A 24,142-nucleotide genomic window follows, 5' to 3' on the forward strand; every position below is an offset into this window, starting at 1 on the left:
CTTTCCTACCATGTTCAATTGCTCTCACTCTCAGGCAGTTCGTATCGATTGACTGCAACCTACTCAAGATGTTTTGCAAAAGGCACTTAGTGAAATTCATTCTGGGGATTCTTCAGTGTTTTTTACTGCCCGAACTACATGTGTGATACAGCCAGGTGAAGGTTTAACTTTCAGAAGGTCAGGGTAAGAGCTGTCATGGAAGTGGAATTCTGATTTTGTCAAAAGTTCTGCTTTTCAGCATGGTACAGAAATGAAAAATCGTGAGTTTTCCTACAAAACAAAATTTGTGTTTTTTAATTCGGGTAGGTGGAAACATTTTTACATTTTGGTTTTGTTTTGGGAGGCTAGTCAGATTCAAAATGAAAAGGTACTCTGAGAAACAACAGCATAAGCCTAAACCGACATTTTTGCGGAACAATTTAACTTTTATTTGAAATCCTTTTTTTCAACCACTCCAAAACATTGCAAAAATCACTGTTTCCATGCAAAGTGTCTGTTCCAAGATTACAACCCCATGCAATACTAAACCAGAAACCCTGCTATGACAATTTCTGTTCCAATCTATGGAACACTATCTCATTAAATTACATAAACCACCTACAAAATAGCATTTCCCAAAGGACAAACACTCTTCCAGAAAAGTTTCAACCTGTTCCTGTCAAGTATCAGTCGGTCCAGAGAAACCAGCTGCTTTCTCTTGTTTTGTTGATTTTTTAACTGAGACTGGAAGTCTGTGCTAATACTTGGGGAGGCCAAGGGAGCATTCACGCAGCGCTGTTCCTGCAGCCATCCAGATCCAGGCGGGCATCAATGCAAACGGCTCTAGTTTTCAGCTTTTACATAATGTCTCTGCTACAGTGTGGAGACCACAAATGCAATCACGCTAATGAGGGCTTGCTCTGTTCAGAGCCCTCACTGCAAACCGCATCTTGGCAATGATGCCAGCACATCATGATGGCCTGCCTCTGAGACATCACCCTCTGCAACGCAAGGAAGACCGGAGCTTCATCTGTACCGCGTTTTGCATGGGTCAAATTAAGCACATACGTAGTGAAATCAGGGCACCTCCCCATTAGAAATGAAATGAAATAGCTTGGATGCAACAGCCTTTGGAGCTTCATCTCCATCTGTTTTTATGACCTGGGTAAAATAGATGCTTTAATAACTGCAACATGTTCAGCTATTTACATGAGAAATGAATACAGACCTGCACGGATGTTTGGTTGGCTGCTCATTTATTCACCCAAACGAGTAAATAATATCAAGGCTACCTGCTGCACAGTGAACACTTTCAAACAACAACACATGCCAACATGTTTGGAGACATGAGAACGTTCAGCGTTTTCCTTTGGAAATTCGCTTCCTATAACGAAGGCAAATAGGTGTGTGTGTCTTTCTGTTTGAACCACAATATTTTCCCCATTTATAGTATTGGGGAAAGTTGTTTTGAGTTTTCCAAAAACAAATCTACTTTTTCTCTGCTGGGTAAATGGTGAAAATATAATTGTTCACACAGCCTTTTCCCTCCTAGACTCATAAACCAGAAAGCATGGAAGACGGGCACTGCCAGGGCGGGTTAATGACCCCTGCGGGAGGGCTGGGAGCCGCTCACCCAGCAGAGCCGGTGGCTGCATGGATGGATATTTACAGCACGTGGCTGTGCCTGGCACCCAGGTCCCACCAAGGGGTGTTCGTGTCACCAGCAGGCCTGACCTCCTGAGCCTCGTTGTGCCACGCAGCAAAAAAAAAATAATCCTGGTTCTGTTGCTGAAGGTCTCAGCAATAAAGTAAATCAGCTTGTGTCTTCAGAGCACCAACTACTGCTGAGACCAAGTGAAATCTCTAAATGCATGGAGGGAAGCAGGAGTGATAGTGACTGTGGGGTTTGCAGAGGATGAACCTCTTCCAAACTCCCTGGTTTTCTGAATGCCCAAGCCTCCAGTCTGCATCTCACTGCACCATGTTGCTCCCCTCACCCCTTCCAGAAGCTATGATGGGTTTTGTGCTTTCTCTTGAGCAGTAAGAAAGCCTGGGGCAACTCACGAATGCATCTCTACTGTGGAGACTCTGAATAGGAAGAGAAGAAGTAGTGACTGGTTTCTTTTTAAATTGTACAGGTGGGAGCCTCCTCTCAGCATCACCCCAGCTCTCCTCCAGTTGTTGATATTCAACAAACACTCGCTTTTTAAACGATACTGTCCTAAACCCTTATTATAATGCCCAGAACCTCTTGCAGGCTTTCTGAAACTCATTATTATAATTACAATCAAGAATCATAGGAGTCTCTGCTTTGTGCCAGAAATACATATACACTGAATTGTTTGTAGAGCCACAGAGAGAAAGACCGAGGGAGAAATGCCGCTTCAGTGCTGCTCAATTCAGGAGCAGTAACACCCACCCCATTTAATTTTCCCTCTTTCGTTTTCCAATTTAACTTGTAGCTGCTGAAATCCGGGCTAATATTTGCTTTGTCCTCTGTGTTCTCCTTTGGCCTCAATCCAGGGAACCTGGAGCTGTGCCCTGCTTTACTGCACCCCCTCCCCAGCTCCAGCAGCCTCTGCCCCTGGGTGAGGAGGCAGGTCTGCTGGCAAGATGCAGCGCTCAGGACCCGTCAATCACAGCAGAGGTAAGGAGCACCCCGCTTTGGAAACGGCTGCAACAGTACTTAGCAGGTGCAAAACAAACTCGCTGGGCAAATGGACGCAGCACTGAGCTTAGTTTTATTAAAGCTTCATCTCATGGGTCACAAAAAACCTTAGAGAGGGCTGTGGGTTTTTTTGGTAGTGTTATCCCAATACACTACTGACAGAGCACATAGAGAGGGAACCGTGATTCAGCTTTTGCCAGCACAAGCCCTGGAACTAGCTCTCCCTCTTTTGCAAATAGTGTCTGATGTCGATCTCATTTATCACTGGCTTCCACGGAGATGTCGCTGATCGGTGCTGAGAAAAGTGAGATGGATCAGGCCCTTTCTTCTGAATAAATATCAGATCTGATTCACCACTCAATTGCTTCTGTTTTATCTCTGTAGAACGTCATTGATTATGGAAGGATTTGCAAGTTTAAAACTAGACTAATTCAGTGATTAATCCCAACCAAAGCCTACCGTAAATAGAGAGCAATACTCCAGCAGCGTTCGATATCCGACACATCAACGGAGTGCTCTGCAATATGATTCCATGGCATTTAGACTTTCCTTCCCTTTATTCAGGGCAGCGCTGCGATACATTTAGTTTATCTAACCCAGACTTTGCTCCTCTCTCTCTTCTCCCTGCAAAATGTCAGGGACGTTCTCAGTGAAACAAAGGGAAAACTCTCCCGACCAGTGACTGTCCTGTTCGACGTAGCAGCCGAACCCTTGGAAAGGCTGACCACACATGTCGAGATGCCCACCAGGACCAGAGGCTGCCACAGCATGACGGGAGGAAGGAAGAGGGACTCTCAGCCTCATTGCTAGGTCCGAACATACCTAAAGTCCATTTCAAGCCACGGGCTGAAGGCTCCTACAGCACCTTCCAACAGTGAATTAAGGCTGGTCCAGAGACTGGAAAAACTTATTCTAGAACTAGCTGGCTGTAAACATCAAAACACTTTGCTCAGGCTCAATCTCGCATATAGGGCAGTCCCACACAGTATATCCAGAAACATTGGATGAGGAGAAGCAGTTGGAGCAAACAAGTACCTCGATTTTAAAGGTATCAAGCATTTCTGCAGCTTCTTCTGGTCCCACTGATCTTTGGAGACCACAAGAAAATCTCAAACCACTCTCTCAAATATCTGAATGGATATAAATAGGAGTTCCAGGTGATGGAAATATTTGGGGGTTTCAATATTTGGTCTTGATCTAAAGAAAACTGAAATAAACATGTTGGGGAAATTTCTCACCATTGGCAGCCTCCTCCCACACTGATGACATAACTGCTCAGCTTCACTGAGTAGCTGCCAGGTGGTCTGTGGCTGTAGGGCACCCCATTTCCCTCTGTAGGGTTCTTCCCTTGAGTCATGGTGCCTAAGGGGGTAGACCCAAGACTTTCAGGATCCAAATATTGTTTCTGTTTCCCACCCATTTTTAGAGCCAAGAATCCTGTACCTTTGCTCACCCCTGGAGATCCTGGGGTCCAGTCAAAGCAACAGACCCTGAAGTTGCACTGGGTAAATGGCCCCAGGACCCAAATCCAGTTTCAGAGGCAGACAAATGACGGTAAGAGGAGTCCATCTATTCACCAACCCACCAGACCTGCGTGGATTGCTACAGTTGACAGCTTTGGTTGACAGCTACAGACAAACATGGAGCTGAGGCATGTGGAGATCTTCTAGCTGTTGTCACTCCTTAGCTTGCAAGTTCCCTTGAGAAAGGACGACCAGCAAGGCAGGTATTTCTGTAGTGTTTTTACAGTGCCTCCATCCACTTCCTCCAACTCTGAACTGCTACAGAAGAACCAACTTCTGAGCATCAGCCATCAGCCAAGGCCAGGATGGGAGACAGGACAGAAGTGATCTCTCTTTCGCTCACATGAGCTTTACCTCCTCGTGATTCCATTTTTTGCCTTCTAGCAGGACTCCTGTCAGCTGCCTCCAGAAGATGTGCCTGCTTATTTCCTTGTTTTTCCACTCGAGATATGTGTTCCTCCTCAGGTATCGGGACAGCCCCAGTCTCTGCCTCAGCAAGGCTTTATTCACTTCTTCTAGTACAATCATGATGATTCCAGCCTTTCCTTCAACAAGCTGCCAGGACTGGGCAATGTCAAACTCAAAGCTACACCACTTGCTCTCCAGAAAGTCAGTAGAGATGACTGCGATGACATTTCTGCTACTCAGAAAACCTTCTTGGATTATGTTGGTGACAATGGGTACCCCTGGTAGGAAATCCCTGTAGTAAAGACAAAGCTGGAAGGGAGGTGTTCCTCCTTCTAAGGGTTCCACCAGCTCTTTTATCACCCATTCTTGGTCTTTGCTGGAGTGGATAACAAATGCATCGTAGGTGTCACCCCTTTCTGCAGAGTGTTTACACCCACTGAGCAGCACCAATGAGTAGTATAGCTGGAAGTAGAACTTGTAAATCAGGAAGAGGAACACCACTGCAGCGAGCAACATGATCACTGAGCATGCCACTGTGCTTGTATTGAGTTGGCAGGAGGACAGATCAAAACTTGACAGGCTCACGTTCTTCACGTAGGCAGGCGTGTGGCATATCATCAACTCCTTGTTCTGCAGTAGCTCCTGCTTTTCCTTGATCCATTTTAGAAAGTTCAGGTATACACAAGAGCATTCAAACAGGTTTTGAGAGATGTCTAACAGGACCAGACTATCAGGTAGGATTTCCAGGGCTGAGTCCAACAGAACACTCAGCTGGTTGTTGCTGAAATCCAGGGCTGTGAGGGCTTGGAGAGGCTTGTAGACTACAGGATCAAAGCTCAGTAGTTTATTGTTGCTGATGTTTAGCTCTTTTAGTTCAGAGAGGGCATCAAATGTACTTTGATCCACCTGTACTAATTTGCAACTTGAAATATCCAAGGTGTGGAGGTGACTTAGGTTTTTGAAGTTGTTGGCCAATTTATTGTTCTCAAAGGAGTTGCCTGCCATCTTGAGCACTTGCAAAGAATTCAAGCCACAAAATGTACACTGGGATTTAACATGAGTTCTGGTATGGGAAATATCGAGGTAAATGAGTTTCTGAAGGGATAGAAAGACGGGGTAGGAGCCAGGACCAAATAACTTTGTGTGCTGAAGGTCCAAATATAACAAATTCTTCACATTAGTGAAATCTCCAGTCACCCTGATGTCAGAATTGAAGCTTAGGTTCAAGTGTTTCAAATTTGGACACCTGTGAAACTGAGGGGAACAGCAGCTAGTGAAAGAGAGGTGATTCTCACTCAAATCTATGACCTCCAGGTTACTTAAACTCTCGAATTTCTGCCGGAAGCTATTTAGGTGTTTGCTCTTGGTAATACGAAGCACTCTTAGCTCCTTGAAAAGAGACAGCTTCACAGCAGGCACTTCCTTAAACATGCATTTCTTGCATTCCAGCTGTTTCACTTGAGAGAACATAGGAACCTCTGACACCTCTTCAAGTTCGAGGTCCACCAAGCGAATATTGGAGACATTGCCTATGCAGTTAAAAAGAGTGTCTGTGTTATTCTCAAATTTCCTGAAAGAGATTAAGACAAACTCTTGCATTTGTACCTGACACAGTCCACTCAAGAGTCCACTCTGAAAGTTTACCAATCTCTGACTGTCGCTGAATTCTCCAACTATTAGTCTGTTGACCTGTAAACCAATCAGGCCATGAAGAGAAGTGTGCATCACATTGAAGTTCTGAAAAGAGGACCTTAGAACCAGCTCACCAAGGTGAAGCTTTGCAAAGGACCCTGGCTCTATGTATTTTATATCATTCAAAGAAAGCACCAGTGTGAGGTTGAGCCTGTTCGTTTTCCTTAAGGCATCAAGGTCTCCTTTGGAGATATATGTGATCTTATTGGAGACAAAGCTCAGGTGCCTGAGGCAGGTCAGGTTGGTGAAATACTTGGGAAGCTTCAATGAAGCAATGCTGTTGTGGCCCAAATTCAGCTCCTGCAGGGTATGCAAGTGTCCAATGGGTAAGTCAGTCAGAGAGGCTATGTTGGTTTCCACCAATACTAGCTTTTTCAGAGATGTTAAGCCATAGAAGGCTGCTGTCCCCAGGTACTGGAGGGAATTGGCAGTTAAAATTAAGGTGGAAAGTTTATGAAGATCCTTAAAAGAGTTATCTTCTATTGTTTGGAGGTGGCACCTGTTGGGCAGGAAAAGAGAGTAAATGTGCATGAAACACTGTCCCTTTCATTGCGTGTTCACTAACGCTACTGCACTAAGTGCTGGTGCAACATTCTCAGGCTCAACCTCACGCTGGAAGTTGGTTTGGCTTTACTGTGCTGGGCAGAGCCAGCACTCCTGAAAGTGCAAAGGGAACCCTTCCTCAGCAGGAGACCTTCTTTTACCTCCTCCTCCCTCTCAAAATCTGAAGTTCAATTGCACACGAGAGACTCTGAGCCACAGCAAAGGTCAAAAATTCAAGCAGGCAGCAAGAAAGAAGCATTTTAGTTTTCTGTTTAGGCCAAAGTAACATTGTAATGACGATAATTGATGGCAGAGCCAACCAGATAGAGCACTCCCTTACACCTTGCACCCTCACAGCCTTCAGACTGTCGCTTCAGCCCCATCCGGGCCGTCCCACTGGCACCAGCACGATGCAGCAGTGGCAAAGCTCACAACTCTGTCAGCAGTTTTGCTGATGATATCTGAGAGGGAACAGACCCCAGGCCATGATGGCTCTGAAGGAAAAAAGGGAGAGGGAAAAAGAGGGTGGCGACCTAAAGGTGGTTTCACATGGGAAGATCCAAAATTTGAGACCCAAATCCATTCCACAAAGAATTCAAGCAAAATTAGCTTTATAATCCAGCCAGTGCCTTACAGCAGACCTGCTCTGCCACTCAGCCGCTTTGGAGCTGTAACTGTGGTGAGACTGAGTGACATTTTCCAGTGAAACAATTTACCCAGAGAAACTGTTGTCTCAAGTCAATGGAAATTATATATCAATTCAAATTTGCTAATAAGCCTCCCCCATCTCCTCCCCCAGATATGTGAGGAGAAGGGAAAAGAGAATATGTTGATATTTTAAAACAGCCTTTTAGAAAATGAATGTACCTTCATTTTATTTTTTTTTAAACTGTGATTAGAAAAACAGCTCACCCAAGATGTTCCATTTCAGAGTTTTTGTAACAGTGAAAAGTCTGACATTTTTCTTGTTCAGAGAGAAGTAAAACATCTTCCTCCTCCTTCTCACATCCCAACCTACAAGATCAGACTGACAGCCTCGGCTCTGCACAGAGGGTGTGCACTGTGTAACTGGACTAAAAGCTGCACATCACTTGACCATGGGGATGTGCAGAGAGACAGACACAAGGATAAAGTCACAAGCAAAAAAAAATTAAACAGCCAAGACCAACAGACCTCAAAATAAGCAACCACGGTGGCCCAGCTGGTGAAGCAAGATTGACCAGTATCCACATAAAAGAGCTCATTACCTTGTAAGATCCAGAAGCTGCAGTTCAGGGACTGATGAAAAATAATCTGACCCCAGTGATTTCAGATTGCTGAAACTGAGATCCAAGTTCTGGGTGGTATTTGGGACTTCAGCAGGAACTCCAGAGACGTTCAGTCCCATGCATCTGAAAGCTTTGTTAGGGATGACCTGTAACAGTGGCAGATTCAATCACGGTCAACATCTGCTCTTCATGAGGTGCCAGAAAATTACACTGTCAGGAAAGCAGGAGCAGAATGACTAACCTTGTAGTTAATTTCTAAATGAGCTGCCCTGAGTTTTAGGAAATAACCTTATATATCCTAAGCATCTTTCCCACTTCTAATAGAACCAGTCCTACTCCCCAGGAGGAGCTACATTTCTTGCTGATTGAAGCAGGTGCAAAACTACAGGACAGTGTTCCTTGAGGCTATGGATGAACCAGCAGCAACCTTTGAGAGAGACAGCAAAACAAACACACGGGGATGCATTGTGGGTCCAGAATCAGCTCTCAGCTGTGTTACACTGCAGATAAGCAGGCAGTTCTAACCACAGTTATTCTGTAAGTAATGATTGTCAGCAAAAGTTTGCAAAAGGCAGTTGATCAGTGCCGGGTACCGGTGAAATCACTCTACAGTACAAATCAGGCGAAAATACTATATTTTGCAGAAAATATAGACAAGGCTTGGATCTCTTCCTGAAGGGAAACATAATCTATTAGATTAACTGTACTGCAATAACCTCAGAGGTACAGAAAGCCAACAAGAAGAAATGGTTCATGCTGCTGGTTCTGGTTCTCAGATGTTTTTGAGACCAGCATTTACTTCAAATACTTCAATTGCCTTGGTAACAACCTTGGAAAAAAGATGGGCTTTCATAAGACAACTAACACACAACAGACTTGATAGACTTGATGCACAAATCTCCCAAGCAGAGGGAAAAGTTGCACCAGAGAAAGATTTTGTGCTCATTTAGAGATCACGTACCTCCAAACAGGGATTGAGGGGGCAGCCTGCCAGCTGTGATGGGACAAGCGCCAGCTGCAGCACCACCACGAGTGTCCACGGAGGAAGAGCTTCTCTCCTGGGCATCTTCAGGAGGCCAGGAGTGCAGGAGAAAGCAGCATGGGTATCACTCAAGGACCTGGAGCGAGAAACCTCCTGAAATGCCAAGTGTTGTGTTTCACCACTCCTGCTTCTCACTGCACGTCACTGAGAGTTGCAGAAAACAAGGAGGGAAGTGAAACTGGTAGCTGCCTGGTTTCTAGACATGCTCTGAGTGAATTGCTTTTCTTGTAATTGTTTTTAAAAAAAGTTTTTAAAAAAACAAGAAAAAAGGAAGTAATGAAAGTTATCGTTTGGACTAGAAATTGAAGAGGAATATGTGTGGTATCAGTGCATCACTTGGTTGCCTCAGATTAGCTCAGGTCAAACTGGCAAAAAAAGGGAAACCGTTGTGGAATTCTAAGTCCAATTTCTGGAAAGTCATGCTTCACATCCCATAATTCAAATGCACTGGATATAGTGAATGACTCTCTGCCGTTGTACTTCTGCCACGCTCCCAGCTACACCACACTGGCAAGTAGTGGAGAAGTGCTCAGCTGTGGTAGATGTTTTCTTGAGCCAGGTAACAAGAGGTTTATCTACGGCCGAGCTCTTATGAACATGCATCTAGGTTTTATCCATCTGGCTGGACCACAGTATTGCAATTATCGCAGGAACAAATTGCACATGGCCAGGCACAAGGAGTAAATACAGGAGATTCATAGAGTGGTCAGAGCCCAGGACCTTACACCCCTCCGCACCCTTCCCTTGGGTGGGTGGGTTGCTGGGGGCAGCAAGCCGGGAGAGGCACAAACACCCCAGCTGGGCTTAGAGCTGCTATCTGCCCTGGTCATGCCTGAATCTGTGTTTGATGCCTTGCTACAAAAGTGAGTACATCTCAATACCGTCCTTAATTTGCAGTGCAGACACAGCTATTGTTTCTGGAAGAGGCTTTGTAAAACCTCACAGTTGGCAATATTAATTTAAATCAGCTGTGAGCCTTCTAATAAAGCTCCCTGCCTTCATTTACTCTGATAAATGGTAGTGCATTCATGTATCTACTCCTGTCTTTCTGTAGATAACTAGGAAGTGTTACAGGGGATCCAGCCATAGGGTTTCTGGCTATTATTAACACCACATAGACCGCGAAGTTGCAAAAACGTGAGATGAGGATAGGCTACTAGTCTAGAAGTAGATGGAATAGGGAATGACTACTCATGAAAATCTGTGAAAATTGGTATTAAATAAAAGCTGCAATATCAGGCCAGTGAGCAACCCACTTATAAAGAAAAGTTTAAAATATGGCGGGGGGGGATTGGACTTCTTTGGCAGGTCAGTAGAGGGCCACTGAAAGATGGGGAAATCCTGAAATAACAGATGATCTCTGCGATGAAAAACACATGGCAGCACAATGGGAGCTAAAACTGACACCCTGATGTGCAGCCAGATAATGCCTATTAAGCCAGCAGACAAAAAGTTTGTTGAAATTGAGCAAGTTCTACAAAATCCCTGTTCTGAAAAGCCTCTCGTGATTGCAGGTATTTCCTTTTACAGATGGAATCAAAAGTGAATGGAAACAATTGCTGACTGCTTCTGTGCCTGGATTAAGGAAATTGGCAGAGCATCATGTGTCTGCAGAGAGGACAAATGAGTGCATCTTTTAGTATTCAATATGCAGAATGAAGCAATCCACATTTAATTTTTATCTAAAGCTGAGATGAGCCTGAAGTATGCTCCAGAAATTACCATTTCAATGGAGACTCACTGAAGATGCTGGAGAGTTTGGGAGCATCACAAAATCCGTCCAACAGCCATGCTTAGGGGTCAAGTGGAAAGAACGGCTTGAAGGACGTTCAAAGAATGTGCTGCTTCTATCACAAGGGACAGTTTCACAATACACATTGAAATTTGCTCAAGGACAAATCATATAAAAACTGCAAGGGATGGGGCACCAACAGAAAACATGCAAGCTAGCAAATCAAACCCAGCCACCAGTTTAGAAAGTCAATGCTGGTTAACTTCATATTCTTCAGCTTGCATACAACAGTGTGCAATGACTGTAGAAAGCCATAATGCAATAATGCCTATGTAATTGCCTCTTTCGGTTCACAAGAAACAAAAGTATTATTTGGAATCCTTTAAAGTGACAAGAATAACATCTAAAATGAAACTGATTCACTGTGCTGGCAATTTACTGGTGGGATCATCAAAGATCTCTTAGAAAAGAGGTGTTACAGAAAACCTGTGTTTCTAAAAACACATGCCCAAGTAATCTTTGTTCTCCTGAACATTATTATAATATAAGTAACACAACAGCAGACAGCGTATACTCAACCTCTGTGATCTCAAGCAAGGTATTACACAGCATATGACAGCCACAATGTAGCTGGACTGACAAAACATGTTGTACTTGCTTATATTAAAAGAAAATAATTTGTGAACTCCAGCCAAAAAGAAAAGTTAGCTAAACTCTTGAACAAAACAACTGGTGATAGCCATGAAAACAGATAGGGCTGTCTGTGTCTACGGTGATTTCAAGGTCACAGCTAACCCAGTATCACATGTAGATCAACAGCTATTACCCAGAAGAGAGGATGTATTTGCCTCTGTAGTCATCCTAAGCAGTTCCCCAAGTCTATCTGCAAATAGAGGCTGAGGAACATGGCAAAAACTATTTCAAGATTAAACAAACCAGGTCTTATTTTAAGTGAAAGGACCATCTGTAACAACTATTCGGATGTGGATCAGATGGGAGAGAGCATTCCCGAGATGCTGGCACTTACACAACGCAGTATTTGTGGTGTTAGAGATGAGGAGCACCACAAGAACTTCCAAAAGTACTTGAGAAGCTCAGGCATGTGGTCAGGCTACACCAGCTGACCCAGTATTGCTCTCAGGTGGGTTGCAGCACTGGTCATATGTGCCTTCCTAACTAGCACAGTATCAGCTAACACAACTCAGCTTAGCAGTCACCTGTGGTGAATTAAGCTTAAATCACATCATGTTGTAGCTGGGGTCTAGGCTCAGGGTGTGTAGACAGTTACCGAGTCCTCGAGGTTCTGCCGACACGTCGCCAGTCCTTATACTCAGCAAGTCAGTCATCTGTCCAAGTTTGAAAGGCTGTCTGAGAGGATAGGAAAAGCAAAAGGAAATGTTTCAAAAATTTGACAGTATGTTGAATTTTCCCAGCCATTCTGCTGGGAAAAACAATTTTTATAAATCACAAGGAAAAATGGGGAAAAAAAATCTGAAAATGGCTTTAAGATCTTTTTGCTGCAAATTCCACAAATACATTGCTTCCTGGAAGTGGTGAGTCACCATCTCACACAGCAACCCCTGGCTGACCTGGCAGACACTGGTCAGAGACAGCACTGGTCCGCATGCACCCTGCACCAAGGCTGGTGAAGGAGCTGAGAAACTGGTATCATCAGAACAGGTCCTTACTAGAGTGCCTTGATGCCTATAACTCTCACTTGTGATGCTTCCCCATATGAAGTGGGTGTAATAATCTCACACTTGATGGAAGATCAGCCTGGAAGACCTATTGCCTTTGCTTTCGGATCTCGTACCTTTGAAGAAGAGAACAACGTTCAGATTGAGGGAGAAACTCTGCATTTAGTTTGGGGTGTTAGACAGCTTCACTGCTGTCTGTCTGAGCAATGATTGACTCTAGTTATAAATCATTTAACTGCTAGTTTCAAAGCAAGGAGCATCAGTAATGCAGATTGCTTGTCATGGCTGTGACTGTAAGTGACAGGTAAGGACATGGAGGTGGAATCAGAGACAGTCTTTACATGCTATATAGCACAGACCAAGCCCCAGCCCATTGCAAATGGTGCCACCTAAACCAAACAGAATCCAGCATAGCTAAGATGTTTCCCATTGCAGAAAAGGACAGATACTGGTGTACACACGGGAAAGGAAAAAAAAAAAACCCGAAAGCTAGTGTCCAAGTCAGTTTGATGAAAAGCAGCCAAGCCTACTTTGAAGTAGGTAATGTGTGTCATCAGATGGACTATTCCCCAAAGCCAAGGTCATATGAATACCCCAGAACTATTCAAAAGCTATTTGGGAAGAACTGTGTCAAGTAACCAGGGACAAATACACAGCTAGAAGAAGTGATTAATCAGTGTCAAGACAGTCACTATCTGTGGCAGCTACTCCATATGGACTATGTCAGGTCAGTTAGGAGCCCTACATTTTACTGAAGTCAATGTTTAATCTAAATGGTTGGAAGGATTTCACACAGATGGTGGAGGCATCCAGACTCGCTTGCCAAGCATTCGTGGACAGGCAGTGAGTGACGGTGGAGCTCCCTGACCCCTGGAGAGAGGCAGGCTGGCACCAAACAGCCCAGCAGCTCCCTGCCCTTCTGCCTCGGCTGAACCGTGGTCACCCCTCGGCTGGCCACAGAGCCGGGGATTCACTGTCGCCATTGATATGAGGATGTTCACAGTGCCTCGGTATGAAACGCGCTGTGCTTAGAAGGAGTATAATTGCCTTTCCACAGCCCTGAGAAGGGTAGATTTACCACCTCAGACCGATGCTAGCTTTTGCTATTGAAGCAACAATGGGACTCATTTTCTTTTTCTTTCCCCATCCATTACATCTGTATTATGGTATCTCGTAGCCTAATTTACATATGTTTTGTATTACTGTGGCTTTGCCTTATCCTACTTATTCCACCTCCTTTCCCTCAGTTCTCTTGATAATAATGAGTCTGCTGTAGGGCAAGGATTTATTCAGACTATCAAACATGAAAGGTGTGTAGGGCATGGAGGACTGCAGATCTCACACTTTTTAAACTGGACACAAGAAAGGTTGATTTGGGGATTCAGTGCCACCACCAAAGCATGTTTAAATACTAAGCCTCTACTACATTGCTCCGACACTGTGGGCAAGTTTGAAACACGAGGCAGCTCTAATGAATCATGGTTACCTGGCGAGATTACAGAACCCTGTTTTAAGGGAAAACCGGCCAGCTCTTAAACATAAGAGCAAAAAGCTGTGTAGCAGACCTGCTTGCTGCAAGTACTGAGAGCACTGCCACAGGCAGTGACCAATGCTAAGACTCTCAAGCCTCATGTTTATGGTTTCACTACCATGACTTGACACTACATGACAGGAAAATGTTGCAACAACTGCGGCAGAAAGTGCAGACACAGCTCCTGCAAGCTGTGGCAAAGTTCTTGTATACACATTACCTAGAGGGAAAATGTAAACCATCTCCTGGGGTTAGTTCATAGCATGCTTTATACATCAGCTTTCAGACATTAAGATTTTTATGCCATTTTACTCTAGCAGAAGAACATAGAATATTAATTGTCCACATAGTTGAGAGCCCATTTCCATTACTTACAAAGCAATAAATTCCAAAAGAGTGGTCGAGCCAGATCCAAATGCGTATTTGCATGCATTTGGAACACTGTATTTTTGGAATCTGCAGAACCTTTGTGGCTATTATGGGTTATTTAGAGAGTAAAGTCTTATCTGTGTACAGAGTAAAACCAGAAGGCAGTGTAAAGCTGATAAAATTTATTAAAACACCCTTTTTCTCCCAAGCTCAGTTCAGTTCTGTTTGCATGTGCAAGATTAGGTCATCCCCTTTCAGCCTTCAAGCAACCTTGCTCAGACTGAGCTGGACCAGGGCCTCCAGTTCCTCCACCAGTCTCCCAGGGCAGGGCAGCTTTGGGGGAGTTTTATCAGCATTTCTTTGGCCATGAATTGCATGCACCACAAGGACAAAACCAGCTCTAATGGAGGAGAAACCAGGCTGGCCAGAAGAGAATAGCAGTGGGAGCAACATGAGGGGCATTAACACTCTGCAGATGATGAGAGACAGGGCGTTATGGAAAGCTTTCAAGAGACGGGGCTGAGACAGTAGAAGAGAAGTTACCCAGGAAAAGAAGGGACACGAATAGCACAGGAAGTGCCCTGAAAGCCTGACCACAGCGAAGGGGAGGGAGGAAGGAAATGGGAGGGAAGGCAGTTGTTTCCCCTCCCATGGCAATAGTCAGCAGTTATATGGGTACTGTACTAATGCTCCCACACTCCAAATGCTGTAAGACACATGCAGCCTGATGTAAGCTAAGCCAATCCCGTTCTTAGAGTTTGCCTTCTAATAGCTATGCAGCAGGAGCCTTCTTCCCAATGAGCACCTGGCTGAAGAGGCTGCAGCAAAGTGGTCATACCAACATAGCCATCAGCTTGTAGGTCCATCACTATAGGTTCTTTCTGCTGGTAGAGGCAGCATTTTGGTGAGGCAGCAACTGAGGTGAACCCATGATGAAAGGCCAGGAAGAAAGTAGCAACGAGAGAAGTAAAGAAGGGAAAATATGACATAGCTGTATCCTGGAAGGAAGCAGTAGAGAATGAGAAGATGTAGTCCCAGAGGTGGAATATGGACATGAGCCAGCCACAGATAAGTGGGGGTTTAAGGGTTCTTAAGTGGGGATTCTTAAATGTGGAAGATCTTCAGCACACAAAGTAGACTTGGCTGGGTGGCTCCATGCTCAGAACAATCTGGAAGAGACATGGAAACCTCCGGACAGCATGCTGAGGGAAAGAAAAAAAAGAAAGAGTGGATTACATGGGATCATAAAGTCATGAGAAGATCTCAGAAGAGATACTAAGGTAATTCTCACCTGTCCTGACCAGAAATCTTCCTCCTACAAGACAGTGCCAACTCCTTGAAACCAGAAGTGCATTTATTCTCAGACAGAACAATAAAAGAAACGACGTTTCTTGTTTCCTGCAGTCATTAATGTTTCCCAACAATTAGCAAGACACTGAAATCTCTGAGTGTTCAACCTGGCCCTTTTCCAAAGTGATGGGTATCACTCTCTCTCACTCCAATTTGCTTAGGAAGGAGTTTGAAATCCCACGGCAGGTATCGCACCCTCACCCCCTCCCTGTCTCAGGGGCTGAGGATCAGCATAGCATCTCAGTTTAGTGCTTTTCACAAATAACTGATGAGCACAGGATGGCTGTTTACAAAACAGGAGGGGATTACCCAAGGCAGAAGGGTTGTGCAACATTCCACCCTCCACCACAGCCGTCAGCAGTGGAAACCAGAGGCCAATGGAGGAAAGGACAAGTGCTCTGAATTTCAGGGATTCATCTCCCACCCCACATGTGACAGGACATACTGTGACTGGCTCAGAACAACATGGAACAAGGGCAAAGCCCAGCTGGGATCATCAGTGGTGTCTGGAGGGGACAGCAGGCAGCACAGCCCTCTCTCAGCAGTTCTGGGCCTGGAAGGAAGGGCTGGCTATGTCAGCAATCACCTCCCACTCAATCATTTTCAGCAGCCAGTTCCTCTCAGCAGGGATATTATGCTGAAAAAGCTGCAGGGACAAGAGAGGCAAAGTTATAGATTATTCCTTACAGTGCCCCTCATCCTGCCCAAAATGCACCGGATCCTGCCCAATCCAACTTTGCCTGCAGCCCCTTGCAGGACTTCCACTGCACAGGACCCTCATCACCAAACTAGGGTAGATGAAAGGCACCCTGAAGGTGCCAGCACCTGTGCCCAAGCTGCTCTCTGAGAACAAAGCGTGTCTCAACACGTTCCCCTGGCATGTGCTAGCAGGAATTTCCATGGGTAACACCAGCGATAGCTATCAGACCTCTTGGCTCCTTGACTCCCAGCTTTGTCCAGTAGGTTCCCCTACGGAGAACACCTTAGTTTGAAGGGGAGGCATTTTCTACCTCTTTTTTCCATGAGCGACCCATATTGAAATAATGTATTGGCGTAGTATTGTCATGGTTGCCAGAGTAACCAAAGCTGCAATATTGACCTCTTGGCACATATGGAGGGCTAAGTTCAAAGCAATGATTCCCGTGGTGGCATATCTCTGGGAAGGGAAAAGAGAGAACATCTGTTTTAGGATTTCAAACTCATACTTTTACAATACTGACACCAGCAACACCTTTGCAGCTGGGACCAGTAGATTCTTCCACATTCAATATAGCAAAAAAATATGTAAATGAAACAGGGCAGGTGCATGGACAGCACTCCCAAAACTCAAACAAGAAGTATCTTATGAAAAAGTGCTGCAGAAGATGAGGGCTCTGGGTTGGTAAAACATAGAGCTCCATGAAAATCAAAAAGCTTCGAATGGAAGAAATCAGCACACTTTTTAACAAATCCACGTCCACGACAGAGCCTATACAAGGTCTCTGCATCTCTGTCTTTTCCATGTGCCTCTTTCTGTGTATTCCCTGCTGGCAGCCCTTGTGTGATACCTCACTTTTAATCCATGCATTAAACTCCTGTCCCTGGCCTGCGTGCTACAAAACTGCCTTCTGCTCACGTAAAGCTAACATGGCCACGTACAAAATCAAACGCTGCCTTAAAAGCCTTGTGACTGAGCAGCACAGCCACCATTCTCGCAAGCAGCTAAACATGCTCTCTGGTCCCCCAAGCCTAACTGAGCACTTCACACTCCTCACCTGGATTGTCCCACTTCGCACTTTCCAAACATTTTAGCAGGGAAATGTACTTTTTTCTTTTTTTATAGCATTGCTTCAGCAGTCAGGGACTTGGCATCTAATCTCAGCCCTAGCCAAGAGTCAGTGCATGACCTTGGACAAGGTTATTTTACCACACCAGGCCTTCAAGCTTCTCCTGCATTTGTTGCAGATTATAAACATCCTAGTAGTGCCTGGCAGGCTTAAAGTTAATTAAAGATTGCACAGCACCATCACAAAGATCGTCAGGACCAAAGACAAAGTATCATTAGATTCATTAATGAAATAATCCTCCATCGTACAGTGAAGGGGAAATCTGTGCTCCAGAAGCAATGGGCATAACAGCAAGCCTCAGGCCAGAGATCTGTGAGAATGGAGTGTTTCAAGGAATGCCAACCAAAATTCCTCCCATTTTACGCTAGCTAATTATCAGTAATGGTCTTCAGACAGGGAAAGCACAGGAACACATATGAAAGGGCTTATACAGCACACCTGCTCGTCACTAGAGAACCGGGTTTTCTGAGGTCTAGAACTATGGACAGGAATATAACTCTATAAAGGGATTTGAATGCAAAATGGCAAGGGGTGATGGGGCAGACTGGAATAAGAATAACACTGCAGTGCTGTGACAGGTGGGGAAAACGCTTCCTTTTCTGGGTAGGAGCAGGGCTCCAAACCTGAAGCACCATGCTATAGGAAAAGACTTCATTTACTAGGGGAAGGGACTAGCTAATCTAATGAAAAGGTTTTCCTTCCCCTTGCGTGGCACTGAAGCAGTAAGGTTTAAGGGAAGACAGAACACTGATGCTCATCTGTCTGCTCTCCAGTACGGTATCATACCCTACTTGACGCGTTCAGCTGCAGCAGTTTGTACGTCGCTTCATAGGTGACATATGGGTTGAGAATACGTAGCTGAGAGACATTCCCGTTCCACTCCTGGGGGGGTTACCGCCAAAACCCCACCTTTGTCTGTAGGAGAAAGGCAGAGAGATACTTAAGGCATGCCCATGCACACCAGACAGTGCCATGATAGGGATCCCCGAGTTAGCTGTGGTCTATTGACCTGGCCGGGTGCTCAGAAGGACTCAGGAGAGTTTGGAGGAACAAAGGATCTCCTGGTCTTTTCCACTCATTCCCATACACCTATCTCCGTTGTGGCTGAGACTGGGGTCTTTCTAATTAGTGAAAAATAAGGTCTCAGGTGCATTATGCAGCTCATTAAATACTTGAAAGATACATGATTATTAGAGCTATTGAATGTGTCACTACAAATAACCTGGTTTCAACCTTCTCTCATTAAAGGTATCTCACCTTATTCCTTGTTTTCAGCAATACTTCCCTAAGCCAGAAGAAAACCAGGGGCTTGAATGGGACAAACACCAGCAGTGTATCGTTGTTGTTGTTTTCCAGAGGGTTGAGCAGAGCTGATTCAGGGAAGAAGAGACGGATACTGGTTGTCTCACCCACATCTTTCTTGTGGTCTTTTACTGGAGCATTGTTTAATCTGAGAATCAAAGCCAGAATTTGTCCAGTTTCAGTATCCCTTGTTCCCAACCACAGAGGCAGCTGTGTGCTGTCAGATACATGACCAGCCGCGTGAACTCACTTGAGGGCACCGACACCCATTATGGGCCAAACTGGCAGCCTGGTTCCATGGTATGGGAACCACGGTATGGGGCACCTCACACAGACACACCAATAGTTCCTCCCTTGTAATAAAAAGGCAGACAGCAGTGGTAGACAACCACTATTTTTCAGATAGGCAAGTGAGGCACAGAGAAATTAAATTACTTTCTCAAGTCAGAGTAAAAATGCATGTAGTCCTGTAACACTGGGATTGCCTGCCACTCCACCGAGCTGGAGATGGCTATCCAGCTCCCAGGTACAACATCTGTAAATGAGTGGTACAAATTCTGGCTTACGCAGTGCCTCTGCTTGGCCATGGACTGCAAGAAAGTTATTTGATTACCTGAGCTGATGGATCCTAGATGTTATGTTTGCCAGGCAAGAAAGTCAGATGCACATTATCGCTCCTCAGCCTCTGCTTAATTGTTGAGGCTTTATTAAGGATTCAGTAACTTATGATAACGTGGTGAGAGTCAATCATTTTCCCAAAGCGTTGGCCATGGATGGAGTAGCCATTGCCGACCACAATGCACCTTTGGCACCATAAGCTGGCAAAAGAATAGATTGCAAGAGATGAAGGCCTTCTCTGACAAGTATATCCAGCGGGTTAGATCAGCATCCCTTGAGGGCCTTTTTGATGTTCCTAGGTAACTCCTGGGGTGGCATCAGTGGAGTGAAGCCCTGACTAGTAGGACTCTGGCTGTATCCTAGCCAGATGGGTCTTATCTCAGTGACCACAACGCAATGCAGTGCCATCAACACACCAGGAAAATTGCGAGGGATCTCTAGTTAACCAGAGGACACAAGACATAAAGAAATAGAGAGAAAGTCAAGTGTGGATACCCAGCAGACCAGTAACTAGGAGAGTGAACCTCTGCTTGAGGCATGCAGTGTATTGTGGAGAGGAAGAATGAAAGGTCACAGAATAATTCCTCTAATGAATTAGAGGCAAGAAGGGCCCAAATGAAAGTGTTTGCCAACAGCTGCCACAGTCTACTTCGCTTTCTGCTCTCCCTGAATGTGGGCAGGCAGAACTGAGGGAGGCACCCAACTTTCCAAGCCCTGGACTCTCACACTTGGGATGGAGTTAGGGCAAGAGAAAATAGATGGGACTGGGCAATACTGAGAACAGAGATTAGGGTATGACAGAAGTTAAAAGGAGGGAGCTGGGATCTAGCGGCTTAAGTTCATCAGTACGAGAGCTGCTTGAAAGAGCATATTTAAAAGGGAGAGAAAGAGAAACCTACTGAGAGAGGAGATGAACAGTGACAGGAGTGAGAGGCAGAGAGGGCTGTGAAGTCGAGCACTAAAAGAGAGAACTTGGAGTAGCTGCAGCAACCAGGGCTCTCAACCCAACTGTCACTTCCCTCGCACGCCTGCTCCCCCAACACCCATTTCCAGTCCAGCCTTTGTACCAGGCAAAGGATCCAAGCAGCTCCTGCTGTGGAAGAAGGTGCAATGTGGTAAAAGCAGAGAGGGCTGGAAATAAGAAGTTGAAGAGCCATCTTCAGGGAAGAAACGTGGCCTCACCACTGCCAACAGGCCAACTCTCCTTTTTCTTCTGCTCTATAGTTTTCATCCTTTCATAAAGTGCCAGGACAATTTACATGGGAGAGCCTGCTCAAACACCATTCTTGTCACATCCATCTGCCCAATCCTGTCCAAACTGAGGCATTTTTCTACATAAAAGGCATGCACTTTATGACCAGCGCTACCAGCAACCGAAGCGGCTCTGTAGTACCTCACACTGAAAAAGGCAAAAGGCACTGACCCACTCAGTATCTTCTCTCCGTTGGCATTTGATAACTTCCACAATGGCTCCTGCTTCGTCCACAGGAGCATTGCTGTCAGCCTTCCCCTTCCCATCCCTCCTGGCACAGCTAGAGCCTGGAGTTAAAGCACTTCCCCCTTCCTCCATCACCATCATCATGAGCTGCGACCTTTTCTCAAAAGCATGCCATCCAGTCAGTCCAGATTTCCCCTGCGCACCCTGGTCCCCAGCTGTATTTCCATCTCCTCTGCAGCACTCAAGGCTGCCCCATAAGAGGGAGGCTCTCCAGCTGCACAGTGTCCATCCAAGACACGACAATGCTGAGGGAAGAGCATTGCAATACCTGAGCTCTGCAACCCGAAAGGCAGTTTACGGAACCACAGAGCTTTTTCAAGCTCTCTTCTAAAAGGTCTGTCCATGAGCGAGTATAAGGATTTACTGGTCAGGAAAGGCTTCCAGTGAGATTCAAACCTACCAAGAGAGATTCAGAGAGGCAGCAGTTTAGGAATGAGTGGAGCAGTCACAGCAGTATCAGACACAAGGACTAGGGCAGCTGAAGCAGGCTGCATAATGAAGAGCTTTAGAAAGCTACTGAGCTATCCTGAAGTACTTCCCAGAAATGATCCACATCTTTTACAGTCCTTACTGCTGTTTCTAATCCACCTTCTGAGCAACAGTGACAGCAAAATCCCTCCAGTTCTGGCCCCCCAGTTCCTCTCCCTTTTCAATCATTCCTCTTTCTGTACACGTTTGAGGAACGCTTATTCATCCTTTCATTCTTTATCCACAAGAGGAGAGAGGGGCAGAATTCCAGTTATGTTTCCAATTTCATTTATTCATTCACTTCATGACAAAGCTCATGACACCCATGACAAAGCCTGGCTGCACACTGATCAGTTCAACAGCGCATTTTTTCCTCTCTGATTGTCCTTCAGAGGACATTTTACGCACGCATCTGTATTGCATCATTCTGCTAGCCTGTTGACTCACTTGTAATGGTGTCAAGATGCCATTGTGCAACAGTTAGCTGAACTTATCTCCATTTCCCTTCCTGCGTATCTGCACATAAACCCCAGGCTGCCAGTCTCCACCCATCAGCAGCCACTGAGACACTGATTCATCTCTCAACAAAATTCCCCAAAACAAATGAGACATGGCTACAAACCTTCCAAGAAAAGGCTTTCTCCACACAAAACATCTCTGGCAAGCACCAAGATGCTTCCCGTGAAAGAAACAAGGTTCATTTCCTACTAGTCCTTCCTAAAGGCTCTCAGATTGTGGCCTGAGAATCAGTGATAGTTCAGGAGGTCTCTTAAAGAGGTCTATAAATGTAGAGTTTTGAGCTCCTGACCATGTTGTCCTGTCTCCCAGCTCCTGACCACTTCTGTCCCATGAACAGCACCCCCACCCCCAAGAGCACATAAAGGGCTCCCTTACACAAAGGAATTTAGGTGGAAACAGATCTCTGGAGAGCTAATGCTAAAGTTAGGTCAAGCTGTTCAGGACCTTGAACAGCTTGAGTTTTAGAAAATCATTGGCCTCAGGTAAGCCTCATTCATTCCTTCAGATAGAAACAGGCAATGAATAGCACTGTGGGATGTCCACAAGGCACTCTGGAAGTGACCATCACCACCAGGGGATCTCTGCCACAGTCTAGCTAAGGCACCTCCATGTTCACTGATGCCGTTTCATCCTCCTACTTTCCTGTCTGCCCTGCCCTCAAGTCACTGCCAGGCAGAACACAGTCCTCCAAGTCCCCAAGGATTCACACCTTATTGGGGGAGCTGTTTCTCCTCCAGGTTTTATCCTAGGAGGGTGGTTGCCTGTTCTTTCCACAATAATGCATTGTCCCCCTCCACTAGCCCCGACCATAGTAGCACTGGGGTCAGAAAAGGGAAAAAGAAAAGGTAACTTACTCAACGTGACTTTCATGTGAGTTCATCACAGAGTAGTACAGGCTCTGCAGGCACAGACCTGCAGAAGGCAATGGAGAGGCTGGCACAGGCGGAGCAGCCGCACAGCCGCAGCACTACAGCTAGGACCACCTGACTGCACAGCCCACAGGACCTCTCCCCCCTGACAGCATCTCCCGAGCCCCTGCAGCCATCAGACCTGCAGAAAAGCAGACCCTGTTTCAGAGTTTGGAGCCTCCAAGTGGCTGTATTTGAGTTAGCCCCATGCTAGACAAAATTAAACGGGGCCTTCTGGTGATGAAGGCTAGTAAATGCAGCATCCTTTTCCCCAGCAGCTAAGGACACTTGCTTGCAAGCTCAAGCCTCACAGCGCTCCAGAAATTGCTCACATCAATCTGAAAAATGACAGGGCAACAGTGCAGAGAGGGGAAAGGAGTGACCATGGCACTCTCTGAGCCAGACAAGCCCTCGGCCCCTCGGCACGCTCCCCGTGGGGCTGGCCTGGCCCCAAAGCCTGGCTCCCCTTCCCTGCACCCACAGCCCTCCTGTGGCTGTGCCCACTGCTGGGGTGAGCTGTGGAGCCCCACATCAACAGCGTGGGTTCCCTCGCTCCTTTCTCTCCATAGCTGTCAGCTGGCTGCTCCTCGGGATGTTACACGGGACAGGGGACCGTGAGGGCCTTCAAACAGCCCCTGTTGCACAAAGTGATCTGTTATCCCAGAAACACACAGTAGGATGCAGCTGCCACCCACACCATGGTGCTTGGGTACATGCCCAGAGGACAAAAGCCTTTGCTGAGGACAGCAAAGGCTCGCAGCAATAAAAAGAAATCTACATGCAGGAGAAATCCTCCAGTCCTGACCAGGGCTGCTTCCCAGGCTGAAATCAAGAGGTTCACACCAGAGAAAAGATTAGTCAAAAGCAGTTCAGTAACATGGACGATAACTTGTCCGAGTGGCTCTTCACCTTGAGCAAGGCAGTGTGCTGATTCAGAGCATGAGCTCAGCTCACCCCTAGTGCCCTGCTCCACATGGGTGAATTTGGGACTGCAGATGCAGAAGGGAAAAAGTCCTCCATCATTTGCACCCTTCTAACGAAAATGACAGCGGTCCCATCTTGGTCATTCAGCAGCAGTGATTTTTTTCTGTGACAAACAACCAGCCTTTCAATGATGGTATAAAATTAGAACTGGGTTTCTTTCTCTTGGAGGGAGATCACAAGCAGTTACATACGCTCGTACAGCCACTGTATTAGTGGG

At 45.8% G+C, this 24,142-nt stretch overlaps 1 protein-coding gene and 1 pseudogene across 2 annotated transcripts; both read right to left on the reverse strand.

The window, feature by feature from the left end:
• Positions 1-20,998, reverse strand: TLR4 (toll like receptor 4). 2 transcript variants are annotated; one of them, XM_075170420.1, is made up of 4 exons: positions 20,972-20,998; positions 9,043-9,199; positions 8,061-8,227; positions 1-6,769 (listed from the first exon to the last, which is right to left on the reverse strand). In XM_075170420.1, the coding sequence occupies exons 2-4, from the start codon at positions 9,145-9,147 to the stop codon at positions 4,510-4,512; spliced, it is 2,532 nt and encodes an 843-aa protein (XP_075026521.1). In that variant the 5' UTR covers positions 9,148-9,199; positions 20,972-20,998; the 3' UTR covers positions 1-4,509. The 2 variants fall into 2 exon arrangements, with proteins under 2 accessions (XP_075026521.1, XP_075026522.1); XM_075170421.1 differs by lacking the exon at positions 20,972-20,998 and having other exon boundaries at positions 8,061-8,291; positions 9,043-9,080.
• LOC142091568 (CMP-N-acetylneuraminate-beta-galactosamide-alpha-2,3-sialyltransferase 4-like) overlaps positions 16,341-24,142 on the reverse strand; it is a 13,588-nt pseudogene continuing 5,786 nt past the window's right edge.

The sequence above is a fragment of the Calonectris borealis genome, chromosome 21, assembly GCF_964195595.1.
Source record: "Calonectris borealis chromosome 21, bCalBor7.hap1.2, whole genome shotgun sequence".
In the NCBI taxonomy this organism is placed as follows: domain Eukaryota; kingdom Metazoa; phylum Chordata; class Aves; order Procellariiformes; family Procellariidae; genus Calonectris; species Calonectris borealis.